We start from the raw sequence: 13,458 nt of genomic DNA, 5'->3' as shown, positions 1-13,458 counted from the left end.
TTGCACATGAAGGGCTGCACCTGAACTTAATTCTTTGCATTTTAACTCATAATCAGAACATTTAGGACATAATGTTTTCTCCACAACCGGCTGCATTTTAGAAGCAATCTTGAAAATACTTTTCAGCAGTTTATTATATATTTTTTTATCTTCTTATATTTCCTCAATCTCTCAGTAAAGCAACATCTTTCAGCTTTTTCCCTTTAGTGGTCGTCACAGCAGAGCATTATGTTCGAGTTCAACTGTCTGTATTTTTAACTTTTTGTAATCTCTTTGGAGGGTGTCGTCTTTTTTCCAAGACGGCATAATTACTACCCTGAAGGTCTGCCTGGTATAATATTGTTGATGCATGATTTACACTGATCAACTAACGACCATCTCGGTACCCTGAATAGGAAATGTGTGGCACAAACAAGGGGATCGGCTCTCTTTACTACACTCGCACATGCTCTCATTTACAGCTTTATATTTTAGTTAGATTGTTGGAAGCTTTGTTTTAAAATTCATGATGAATTGATACATTGGCTTCCCTCCTTATTTCCCTCATATTTCCACATTACAGCCATTCTTTCCTCAGTTATTGTTCACATACATTTCTTTTTCTATTCATTTCAGCCTGATATGCAGGTTGTAATATATGCGAATGAAAAAAAAGCCAAACCTGAAAGTAAATATCATCTAAATGTGTTCTATCAGGCTTTAAGAGAAAAGAGTAAACCTAAAAAACATTTTTTAAATTAATGAATTTCAAGCCTCTTAACCCAATGAAAGAGCAGCAGAGCCTGTAACAGTTTTGATGGCATCAGTTCAGTCAGAACCCTGTCATGCACCTCCATCCTTGATGTCTTCTTCTAAAACCTGAGAGGAATTTGAAATGCTTTTTCACAGGTTTATACAGCAAATGGAAAACCTTTAATAACATCCTCTGCTCTGACTTGCTGTGTCAATCGAATGCAGGACCTACGACTGTAGAACATTTTAGACATTGTGAGTTTCAGCACTTTGGTGTCACAGCTGACATGTGAAGGATGTTCAGGAGGCCGAAGATACTGAAGTCTTTAAGTCATACACTTGAATTCAGGATCATTAGAACTTTTTTACAATCCTTCTTTTAAAATCTTTGTTTCTACTGTTATTAGGGCCCGAGCACTGACAGTAGGACAGTCTGTTTTTTTTTTTATTTTTCCAACAAAATAAGGGCCTTTTTTCCCCTCTAAACGTGCCCCAAAAGTCACCAAAGTTTGCACGCAAGCCAGGCCTGGCGAAAAATGTGATATTTAATGGTTTGCATTAATGGGCGTGGCAAAATGGCTCAACAGCGCCCCCTAGAAAACTTCATGCCTCAAGCCCCACAATACGGTTTGACGTACATGCACGAAAATAGGTACACGCCTGTATCATGTCGCAACTTAAAGAAAAGTCTCTTGGCGCCATGGCCGAAACCCAACAGGAATTTGGCCATTTTCAATTAATCGTGTAATTTTGGTGCAATTTATGCAATTTCTTTGGCAGTTAATGCGGCCCGAACCGTAACATGCACCCAGGTGTGTTATACATCAAAATGTGCGTCTCGATCGTGCAACGATGGGCATTACTTTTCTCAGTCAAAAGTGTTACCGTGGCGACGATAGACGCCAAAAAGCGCGCCCCCCCTTCATCTGATTGGTCCATAGTTGATAGTTCCTACTTTCTGCCCTAACTCTTGAATGGTTTGACATAAAGAGTCGTGTGTGGTGTCATCGGACTTGGTTTTGAGTCATTCCTCTTAATTGGTGCAAATTAGCCCCACCCCTTCCTCTTATTGATCGATATTTGATAGATCCTATTTTCTGCCATAACTTTTGAATGGTTTGACATAAAGAGTCGTGGGTGGTGTCATCGGACTTAGTTTTGAGTCCTTGACTTTTATTGGTGAAAATTGCATGCGCGAGGGCGCGTTCATCGCTGCTTGCAGTTTTAATTTACCTTTCTATTTCCAAATTCGTTTCTGCTATTTCCTGCCGGCGTAATGTCAGCTTTTACATGTGCCTTTGCAAAGGGCCTTGATTAGATTATTGTCCACTCACAAAAGCACTGATTGCCCTTTTTTCACCATTTCTGTTCCACAGCATCTCAACATCTTTTTTTCCCCTTCTAGGACACAATAGCCATCAAGAAGCGCAGCTCTAGAACAAGGAGAATACGACCCGTCTCCACCAGGCTGAGTGAGTGTTACTGTATCCCCTCTCATCCTCCCCTCTCACCACTTTCACATCTCGCCCTGAGCTATTCCTGTCCCTCAGAGCTCCATTATTATGTTTTTATTTTTTTCCTTAGCAGTCTGGTAATGGCTTTTTCAACTCACCGTGTGCCGACTGTGAGTCAGCGTGTGTCGAAGTGATCAAAAAAATTGTTTTAAACTTTAGAAGCCATGTCGCCCCTCACTTTTCTTCCTCCGTGACCTTCCAATCTTTGCCTCTTGTTTCCGTTCATCAGGCCTATGTGACGACTCCAGCTCTTCTCCGCCTCCTTCTGTGCCATCGTACTCGTCGCCGCTTTCCCACTCGGCCTCCTGGGAGGGCCTCTCCGAGCTGCCTACGCAGGGTCTGCCTCTCCACCACGTGACACGAGTTCGACCCAGACCTCCACGGAGGCACAAGGCAGGGAGCATCTCTGCTGAGACAGTAGGGCGACTCTTTCCTCCTCCACACATATATATATATATATATATGTCTGTCTATCTGTCTTTGGACTACTCTCATATTTCCTGAGTTCTCTGAAACATAATCTCTTTAAAGCAGAGGCCTGGAATTAAATTATGTCCTCCCAGTGAAAGCAGTATAATATATTTGATTTATTGCATATATAAAATTTACAAATGAAACCCACATAAGTGACCTCTCTGAAGAGTATGTCTCTGTGTGCACAGCACTGCAGTGAAAATGGAGGAATAAGCCCTCTGGATGATGGACTCCCAGATTTTTATTCAAAAAGAGTTCTGCCTGATAGGTATGAGTTGCTTTCCTGTTTCTGTCACTGCCATTTTGTCTTCAGTTACAACTGTGTCTGCTCTATTTAAAAAATCAATCCCCTCAATTTTACAAGTTCAGCCCGCAGAGTGCATTTACTGAAAATTACTGCCGTGTTCCAGAGTGTGCTGCAGGTTTTGAAATGAAGTCCTTACAGTTACAAGATCAACATTTCCCCTTACTGTGACTGACGGTGAAAAACGACGAAGAGACTTCATATCTGAGATGGGCGATCCATTGCAATCAACATCTTGTCACTTCAAAGCTGCTGTAGACAGAATTGGTGAAAAAGGGCAGCCCTGACACGGTTTAACACCGAACAAGAACTAATCTGACTTCCTATTAGAAATACAGACCAAACTGGATACCCCCACCACCCCATCCCCCTAGTGTTTTTTTTTTTAACAGCAACATAGGTCTTTGGTAATCATGACTGGTATTATCTTGCAATATGCCGAGACGAGGCAAACTGGGTCCAGTGTATTTTCCATTAAAAACGGAGGCAAATATATTATGAGAAGCTTTTGGCTGTGTTTTATGGGGCAAGGCAAGTGTATTTGTAAAGCATGTTTCCTTTTAAGATGCAAAAGAAACGTATTCTGGCCCTAAAGCAATCACTGCAGCAGTATTTTGAGAAGTGGAGTTATATGATCCATGTTCTTGATCTTAGCGAGGCGCAGCGCTCTGCACTCGCGGCAGCTCTTTGACGGACATTTTAGGGAGACCTGTAAGGGGATGTGGCTTAGAAGTAGAAGCGACTCGTTGAGTTCCCTTAGCAACAGGGCCCCCAACTCCACTGCCGGGTGCAATGAAAGGTGCTGGTACTCCTTTAAGAACAAAGGAAAGACGTCCACTTGCTTTTTTCTCGCTTAAATGGAAAGGTTGGTTTCCTGTGTGGGTGAGGCAAAGTTGATTCGTTAGTAATTTAGATTTGCGTCTTGAGAAAGATGTTGATGAAGACATAAAAAAGGGAAGAGTTAAAAAAAAATTTGATACCAAGTCAGTTTTTACTCAACAGTATCCGACATGACATTAAAATTTGTTTACAGATGCGTTTAAACGGAAATTCTGGAGTTGAAACAACTTAATGTCTGTTATTAGATGGTAAGAGTTGCAAAACTTTGCTAAGGACCTAAATGCACTGAATCGAAGCAGTTTCCAGTGAGAACAGAATATTTGCATAAGACTTGCACGGGGGTCAGTCTACGTATGTCAATATAAATCGCTATTTCAATCCTCTGACAAGACTCAACAATGTTATTCCACTTAAGTAATAATGTGGATAAGATCCTTACAGACAAACATGGCTATTCCAGCTTGGTAAAAGTGCATAAAGTGTATGAAAAGAACTTTGCACAAGTCAAAGTCCACACAAGTTGTTGTGCAAATGTACAAGGCAGAGAGTTCATGGCTTCTACTTCTAACTTTTACTCGTTTTGTTATAAATATCCAGTTTTGTGGAAGTAGTTTGCGTTGCACTGGTACTCAACTTGAACACATCTATAAGGTAGCAGCTACTAGACGGAAATGCCTGTATGCAAAGTTTGTTTTATATACTGGATGTAGTTTTACAAAGCTGGAATACACTAGTTTGTCTGTAGGGACCTTATCCCTTAAGTGGAATGATATTTTTTAGCCTTGTTGGATGATTAAAATAGCTATTTGTTTTGATGTAATTCAACTGCCTCAAGTGTTAGCATTGATTGCTGTTTTGCTGTAGGCTCATACTCTGTCAGCCCTCAAAACTGCTGGGTGCTGCTTTCAGCCATTTCCATATTAATTCTTCATTAATTCAAGTTTCATAATCCAAACCTCACAGTCAAAATCAAAACATTGATTTGACGTCAGCCACAAAATTCCAGCTAATCCATTATTTTTAACTGCTAAAGTTTTATAATTGGCTCCGGTTTTTATATGTATTAATTCATAGTGGTTGTGTCTATATTTTACTGGTGTGCTGTGAAAAAAAAAAATCTTTTCATTTTTTTTTTTTTTTGCTCAGTTGAAACACAGAGTCTGTCATCTAGTAGATGTTTGCTATGACAATCATTGGTTGTCATTTGGTGACTGCATCTTGTTGATCACAGAATTTGAGCTGTGTGGTTTATGAGATGACACGGGGTTTGTGATTTTGTGAAACACATGATTAGTTAACTTTTGTGTGATAAAGTATGTTTACTATAGAATTAAGAGACTAAATCATGGGTAGCCAGGGGTTCATTACATATAAAGGCAGCACTTCTCTAAGCCTTTCTTTTTAAGTCAGAAAAAGTGGCCACAGCTTATCAGAATTATACACTTTGGTGACTTTATGCACATAAACATTTTTACTCTTAATTATTGTTACTCTTCCAGTATTAAAAAGCGCACTGAATATTTAGTGTTGTGTAGAGAGACGTAACCTAGCAACGGTCAGGTTGCAGCAGCACAGCAAACAACCATCCCAGATGGCTGTGGCGAATTCAGCGACATCCTGACAGAAGGGGCTCGGCGGCGAACGCACATGGCGACCGTGTTGTACTGGACTGTGTGTGCGTGTCAGCGTGTGTGACATTCGACTTGTCTCACCTCTTTCAGTCAGCTGTCATCTCTGCACAAAGCGCACTCTCTGAGGAGGAAGAAGAGGAGGAACATGCTGGCTATCTTCGGTTTCCGAAAGAACCGCAACCAAACTCTGTCCAACCTTGGGCCTGAGTCTGAAGCGGAGGCGCACGGCGACGGATGTCACACGGTCCCTACGGCCCCCACAAGGCTAGTGTATAATAGAAACACACACGTGTGCCCTTGAACACGGGATGCACCGTCCACGTGACATTTCAGACACGAATGCAGTCTTTCAATTCAATTTCTGATCAGCTCCTCTCGGTTTCTCTCCGGTCGGGTCGGCAGCTCTGAGCCTCATAAATACTCAGTAACTATTGCTTCTCTTTCTCTGTTAATACGAGAAAAGGGCTAATAGCTGTCGAGGCAGAAGTCTGCTGATGCCGGAGAGTTTACACAGGTGTGGCTGACAGCTGGCAGCTCCGTTCTGGAGCCTAAACCCAACCAGCTGTTTAGAAATGGACGCGCTTCATGTAGAACAAAGTGGATAGTGAAATATCAGATTTCTGTCAGAAATAATTGTACTTTTTTCGTGAGTTCTCAAAGTTTGAAACATTTTAGGTGCATTTGTATTTTTTTTGGATATGTGGAATAAATTAAAAGATGTTTACCTTTCAGGACAGCAATGGAGAATGTCTACACGCTCCTGCAGCCTCCGAGGTCTGCTGCCAGATCACCCAGCGAGGGGGCTGATGGGAAAATGAATGATCACCAGGGCAAAAGTACTCTCGCTCTGAGCCCGCCACCGGTGCCAGGCATCTCCCACCCGAGCGCGGGAGGAGGCATGCACCCCTTTTATTCCCCCAGAGAGGTAGAGTCGCTACAATTTCACTTCTGTTATTTGGAGTTTATACAAATTGCTGCCATTTCCAGCCTCTGATATCTGCTCGTCTTACCGTTTGACAGATATCTGAGGTGGATGCTGTGTTTGAAAAGTCGGCGGAGAAAGACAAGTACTGGGCAGACGACAAACAGAGGACAACAGAGGTGGGGGACAAGGAGTGGATGATGGAGTACCAGCCGGGCGATCAGCACGGGGAGAGGCAGTGGTTCGACGACAGACAAGGCGACAGGTTCTGGACGGAGAGCAGACATCCGGACAGGCATGTGGATAGACAGTGGACCGTGGACAGACATACCCAGCGACAGATAGACAGAAAAATAGAGAGACAGTGGATGGGCGGCAGGCAGATAGAAAGATCGTGGTCGGAGAACAGGCAGATGGACATCCAGGCGGACGGTCCGTGGACTGACAGCAGACAACCGGGAAGAAAGACAGACAGACAAGTCAAGGCGCTTCATTTGACTCAAAGGCCGATGCCTCCGTACCCTCCGGATACGACGCCCTCACCGATACAGGAAAGCGACGCTCTGACAAGCACAGAGGCAGCAGCCATAGAGTGGCATTCACAGGACTCGCTGGGAGACAAACACACCGGTCCAGATGTAGGTGGAGGCACCACGGACGGGTGGAGGGGCGGCGGAGGGGGCTTCTCCGTCAGTCGTGCATCCAAACCAGAACCGCCACCACAAAGCAGTAAACCAAACCTGTCCAAGCTGAGGCAGAGACATCGACGCCAGAGCTCAGACGCCCTGCCAGGTACGGTTCTGGTCACACATGCTTATGATGCTTATGATGCTGATGGTGCTGATGATGCTGATAATGCTGATGGTGCTTATGATGCCGATGGTGCTGATGATGCTGATGATGCTGATGATGCTGATGATGCTGATGATGCTGATGATGCTGATGATGCTGATGATGCTGATGATGCTTATAATGCTGATGATGCTGATGATGCTGATGATGCTGATGATGCTGATGATGCTGATGATGTTGATGGTGCTGATGATGCTGCAGGTCAGAAAGCAGATCAGGTTTTGCTACGTTAAGGTCTCCACATTAAAAGACTGCAGAAGGGTATTATTGACTCAAGCCTGCACACTAATCAATTCCCTTTTATTTTTTGGTGTAGAGGAGGAAGGAGAAGACGAGAAGGAGCTTGAAAAGATGGAGAAGAGAGAGAGAGAAAAAAGACAAGATTCTGAAGGTCAACCCCCACCGATTCCTGAAAAGGTGAAATTAGCAGAACATGTGTTTAACAAGGCAAAATAATGTATCACATTTTGTCTTACATATACAGTCATGTCAATAAGAAAGCAAGTTTGTTTTGTCAGGGCTTTTAAAATTAGACAAAACCCCCCCGTTGTTGCATATTTCACAAAACCGAAATGCAGAAGCAGTTAGTTAAAAACTAAAATAGCATTTACTTTCAGAGGAAATACAGAGGGTAAGCAGCAACAAGGTGCTGCTAATCACACACTCTTCATTAAATAATTTTAAGCAAATGAATCTACATCTATTGAAGCAGTTTTGGCAGTCGTTAGTCAAGTGTGTTTTAACACAACGCCAAGGTGGAAAGGCATCAGTAATGACCTGGAGGCATGGAGATTAGCGCTGAGAAAACCAAGATTATGACCAACAGCAAAGAGTCATCGAAGAAAGAAATAAAGGTCAACGGTCAAATACTTGAAAGTGTCACAAAATTCAAATATCTAGGCTCAATAATCTCCGACGAAGGATCAAAGCCTGAAATACTGTCCAGAATAGCCCAGACTACAGCCGCTCTGACCAAACTTAAATACATCTGGAACAATAAGAACATTGCTATTAGCTCTAAGATCAGACTGCTACGTTCCTTGGTCATGTCCATTTTTCTCTATGCCTGTGAGTCATGGACACTAAATGCTGATACTGAAAGAAGAATCAGAGCCATGGAAATGAGGTGCTATAGAAGACTACTTGGTATCTCATATAAAGATCATATAACAAATGAGGAAGTGAGAGGAAGAATTGAAAATGCCATTGGACCACATGTTGACCTTCTGACCGTCGTCCGACAACGGAAACTGAGATGGTATGGGCACACTACTCGCTCATCTGGCCTTGCCAAGACCATCATGCAGGGTACCGTAAATGGGGGCAGAAGGAGAGGGAGGCAGAAGAAACGCTGGGAAGATAACATCAAGGAATGGACGGGACTTGAGCTGAGCGACACCTTACGGAAAGCTGAAGATAGAGAGGAATGGGAAGCTGTGGTTCGGAGATCCGCTGCTGCGCCCCGACGGATTCTAATCTAAGGGACAGGACAGGACAGGACAGGAATGACCGAAGAAACCAGCTGCTGCTGCCCATCAGTCTGCAAAGGGATTTAAAGTGGAAGAGAGTATGTGAGCACAGGCATGGAGGTGGAGCAGTCATGATTTAAGCTTTTTCTTTTCCTATTTTTTACACTAGCAGTAACTTGAAGTGAGCATGAACTCGTCTCTTTAATAAATGATTCCAGGATGAAAAGGCCATCTGACAGCTAAAGCTTGGCCGAAATTGGATCATGCAGCAGGACAACAATCCCAAACAGCCCAAAAAATCTATGACAGGGTGTTTGAAAAGGAAAACAATCCATCGTTGCAATGAACCAAAGTCCAGACCTCTGCCCGGCTGAAATGCTGCCCTGAACTCTTAAGAGAGCTCCACATAAATAATTGCCCACAAACCTCAATTAACTGAACCTTCTACAAGGGCTGTGTGTAGTTTTTAACAAAACTGCCTTAAATAAGTGGTGCAAGATGTCATGTGCTATGCTGTGTTTAAGACTCACTAAGGACCAAAGATCCTCTTTTTGTATCCTGATACACAAAACCTTAAAACTAAAAACTGAGGTCATACTTTCTCTTTCACATGACTCTCAATACTTTTTTTGTAGTTCTTACAAACTTCTTACCTGCCATTGTTTCTGTAATAATTGCTCGGGGTCATGGTCTGGGTCTCTGGAAAGCGCCTAGAGAGAACTTTTGTTGTATTAGACGCTATACAAATAAAATTGAATTGAATTGAATTCTTTGAGAAAATATTGTAGAAGTCAAGAAGCCAATGTCACATCATACTTATGCATTCAAACTATTCATGCGAATAAAAATCAGAGTACTTGACTTCCAAATGTTTAAAACTAGCATTTTTCTGCTTCTTTGTGCTTTTTATGTGATTATGACTTTATATGTTTTACTCTTCAAGCCAAAGACCTCCTCGCATGTTACTTTCCCTAAAGAATCAGCCAATGAGAGGAGCTTACCGCCCCCTCCTCTACCGCCTCCCGTCAGCAAACACGGGCTACTGGACAGAGCCGCAAGTCAAGGTACCTGCAATGAAAATACCACTCAAGAGACGGAAGTTTTAATCCACATACATAAGAAAAAGGTCTTTAAATGGGCCATCGCACGACCCACGGTTTAAAACAAAGCTCAGACACAAAGACGCGACACAGAATTACTAAATCAATACAGCTGTGGAGTAATGTGTGTTGGTGGGAGAAATAGGCTTGTGTGTATGTGCACTGTATTAAACATGTAGAGGGACGGGAGAGAAAGTAGTGAGGCAGGGAGTGCTACACTGAAAAGTGTTTTCCTGAATGCGGTGTAGTAAATGTTTTTCATGTGGTTTCCAGGTGAGGAAGGACTGAGACCTCAGGCACCAGTAAAACCACAGAGGAACAGGAAGGCCATGTCCTGTGATGCAGGTATAATGAAAATTAACTTATTGTTCATCTGATAGGTTGAAAAATTACATTATTTCCAAAGTAGATGGGGTCCAATGAAAAATGTACCGCATTTTCTGGACTATAAGCCGCACCTGTATATAAGCCGCATCAGCTCTATTTTTAAAAAAACAATAAAAAAAGATATATAAGCCGCATCCGCTCTATTTAGAAAAAAAGATATGCAAGCCGCAGATATTTATGTTGTTAGATTAGATATATACTACATGTACAGAAGGATTTAGAACTGTAAATGATTTACATGTTTGTACCTAAATAGATCCTTTACTAACAGTGCCTTTTAACACAGCAGCAACTTTGCTGATTAAAACTGGACAGAACCAAGAGAAAATAACCGGTATTTATTCATCTATTTATCTGTTTGAAATCTGCTTCTACTTCTATCTGCTAAAGAAGAAGTAGCGTATTCTTCTTTGCATTTATTTTGTCTTAGTTTTTATTCTAATTCCGGTTAGCACTCCCCTAGCGGTGGAAGAAAAATCCACAGAATAGCCGCACCTTTGTATAAGCCGCATGGTTCAAAACCTATGAAAAAAGTAGCGGCTTATAGTCCAGAAAATACGGTAAGTAATTACAGAAGACAAGGATTTGGAAATCACAGGATTGGATTTATTCCTGAAAGTCTTGTTATTGGGTAACAAGTCTGGATTGCAGGAGGACCAGTTAATATGAGGAGAAAGTAGCCTGGCCAGCCTTCCTGATGCAAAGAAGGAATGTGGTTCCTCTGGGTTCACCTTTGATTTCCAGGGGACAGCAGCGCCAGCAGCTGGAGAAGAAACTGCCCCTGGATGTCATTGGATAGGCTCACAACATCAGAGATCACACAACCACACGCCAATTTGCTAGTTCACCTCAGTCCATCTTGACAGCAGTCGTATCCAGAGAACATGCTGGTATTTTTTAACACTTTTTTTTTTCTTTTTTTTTGCCATGCATGATGGGATTTTAACTTCCATTTGCAGAAGCGCTGATGATGTTCACTGATGATGGTTTCAGATGTGCTCCTGAGCCCGTGCAGTGATTTCCACTTCAGAATCCCATCTGTTTTTAATGCACTGCTCCCCGAGGCCTGCAAATGACATCCAGGCTATATTAGATTGAAGCCTTGCGTACACAAAGTGTGCCAGAGTTGTGGTTGATGGGAGAGGGGAGCGGGGAGGGGGGGTAATCACACATGTGTTTTGTTGCTGTGTGTGGTGTGTGTAAAGCGTCTGTATCTAACCGTTACCTTCTGTCTCCTGTCCTTCACCGATCTCAGGCACTGAAAGGGAAAGCCCTAATAACGTTGAGAAGCCCCCAAACCGCAAAGCCCCCGTGAAAAAACCTAGACTACCACAAAACAGAAATAAGTCACTGGACTTGTCTGGTACATGTCTCTCTGTTTCTCTGTATATGTGTGTGTTTATGTGTGTGTTTGTGTAGCAGATGCTGCACAGCGTGAGTCAAGCGTAATCAGCTACATCGACACTATTGTTATATTTGTGCCTGTAAATATCAGTATATCTGTTGCTTAACAGCTGAAAAGATGAAAGTATTGATCAAATCATATTAATGCGAGTTTCCTTATTTTTTTTGCCTGCGTTGTTTTGGGGCGGTGTTGTTCCAGTCACAGACAGCGTCAACTCAGCGCCGGGTCACGGTGAGCTGCTGTGAGAGTTTTCCTGCCTCAGGCCAAAGTTTACACGGCAGCTGTGGAGAATTTCATCCAACAAGAACACAAAGAGTGGAGACGAGAGCCAGCGGAGGAGAGATGGGATGATCGTCAAGCATCAGTCACCTGCTTCTTTTCAAACCCCCTCTTTGCCCCCTCTTCATCTCAACCGAGTTTCCTGTCTCTGCCTCTCCCTCACATGAAAACCTGCTCAGCTCTTTCTGCAGCAGCAGTCCTTCAGCAGTGTTTGCTACTCTTAAAAAAAACCCAAATGATCATTGTTGTCTGTGTTGATGGACAGTGGGTTGCGTGCTAGAGCCGTGTGGCTTTGCTAGACAGAAGAAAAAGTTCCTTTATTAGAATGTGACTTTTCTTTTTCTTTTTTTTTTACCTGCAAGCATTTGATCATTGATACAGTTGATTGCCTTGATTGACACTTGAAAATGAGTTGCTTCTTATCAAATGAAACTTGATGATTTATATCTAGTTTTGCTTTCAGGAAGTAAAGGTAATATATTTTATAGAGAAAATAAATATTATGTATGAGCACCCTCACTGTATGAATAAACCAAAAATGACCCAAAAAAATGGTTAAAAAAACACTGACTTTATTTTTGCATTATATGTCACTGTTTCTTTAATGACAAAGATGACATATTTGTTTACATAATCAATAGTGATTATGTAAATCAGATGCGTTCAAGTGTTCAGAGACTGACAGTAGTGCAGAGCTTCGTGGAGCTGCTTTGTATTGGTTTATTGAATGCCCTTTAGAGGGCAGTCAATAAAATACTTAACATGTTATCTTTTTTAATTTGTAACTTATTTTTTGTAACAATCATAGTAAGTAGGTCTACTGAAGTCCCCAAATATGGTTGTTTGCTCTGTAAAGGGCACAGGTAGCCCAGGTGAGCCTGGAGTATTGGGGTATTAATAATAATAATCATCACAATAATTATTACTTCAATCATAATAGCTATATTCATCTATGATTATAACTGTTATAATCATTATAATTATGTCAATTATACAATTATTAATAATAGATTACCATATTATCATAATAATGACAAGCAGTAATATGGTTCTTAATTGAATTCTTTCATAATTCAGATCAGTGTGTGAAGATAGAGTAAAAAGTTACAACAAAGAAAAAAAAATCACTTAAAAGTAATTAAAGAAAACACTAGCTGCAACATTAACCCTGAGCATAGAAATCAAAGAAATAAAAGTTAATAATAAAAATAAAACATTTTATTTATAGGTGCCTTTTTGATGACACTCAAAGTCAAGAGATAAACGGAGAACACACAATAAAATACAAACTATATAGCTAAAAAATGAAAGCAATATTAGATAATACAATGATGATAAATGGAGAAGTATGGGTAATGGTCATAGCATCCACCGCTCATGTTATCTGTGCAGACATCTGTTCAGGCTCTGCCACTCAGAGAGAGTACAGCAATGCTTTGATTTACGCACTTATACCCCAATGAGCATTTCAGGGGACATGACACAGTTAGGGATTGATCCGTTGACCTCTGGACGACCGAGTCTACCCACTGATCCACGGCCCTCATGA

The 13,458-nt window shown here is 41.8% G+C and overlaps 1 protein-coding gene across 3 annotated transcripts in view; it reads left to right on the top strand.

Annotated features, from left to right (window-relative positions):
* Positions 1-12,446, top strand: part of LOC133458285 (capping protein, Arp2/3 and myosin-I linker protein 3-like) — a 35,496-nt gene extending 23,050 nt beyond the window's left edge. The window contains exons 30-40 of one of the 3 annotated variants that reach the window (XM_061738016.1): positions 2,138-2,204; positions 2,476-2,663; positions 2,909-2,988; positions 5,586-5,759; positions 6,228-6,420; positions 6,516-7,209; positions 7,586-7,686; positions 9,682-9,802; positions 10,112-10,183; positions 11,481-11,588; positions 11,829-12,446. In XM_061738016.1, the coding sequence (XP_061594000.1) occupies positions 2,138-2,204; positions 2,476-2,663; positions 2,909-2,988; positions 5,586-5,759; positions 6,228-6,420; positions 6,516-7,209; positions 7,586-7,686; positions 9,682-9,802; positions 10,112-10,183; positions 11,481-11,588; positions 11,829-11,875 (1,845 nt within the window). In that variant the 3' untranslated portion in view covers positions 11,876-12,446. Of the gene's footprint in view, positions 1-2,137; positions 2,205-2,475; positions 2,664-2,908; positions 2,989-5,585; positions 5,760-6,227; positions 6,421-6,515; positions 7,210-7,585; positions 7,687-9,681; positions 9,803-10,111; positions 10,184-11,480 lie in introns of all 3 variants that reach the window. The other 2 variants (XM_061738017.1, XM_061738015.1) reach the window with 2 other exon arrangements.
* Positions 12,447-13,458: the final 1,012 nt, after the last annotated feature.

The sequence above is a fragment of the Cololabis saira genome, chromosome 13 (genome assembly GCF_033807715.1).
Source record: "Cololabis saira isolate AMF1-May2022 chromosome 13, fColSai1.1, whole genome shotgun sequence".
NCBI classification, from domain to species: domain Eukaryota; kingdom Metazoa; phylum Chordata; class Actinopteri; order Beloniformes; family Belonidae; genus Cololabis; species Cololabis saira.
The sequence above is the reverse complement of the archived record's forward strand: the minus strand, read 5'-3'. Positions and strand labels throughout refer to the sequence as shown.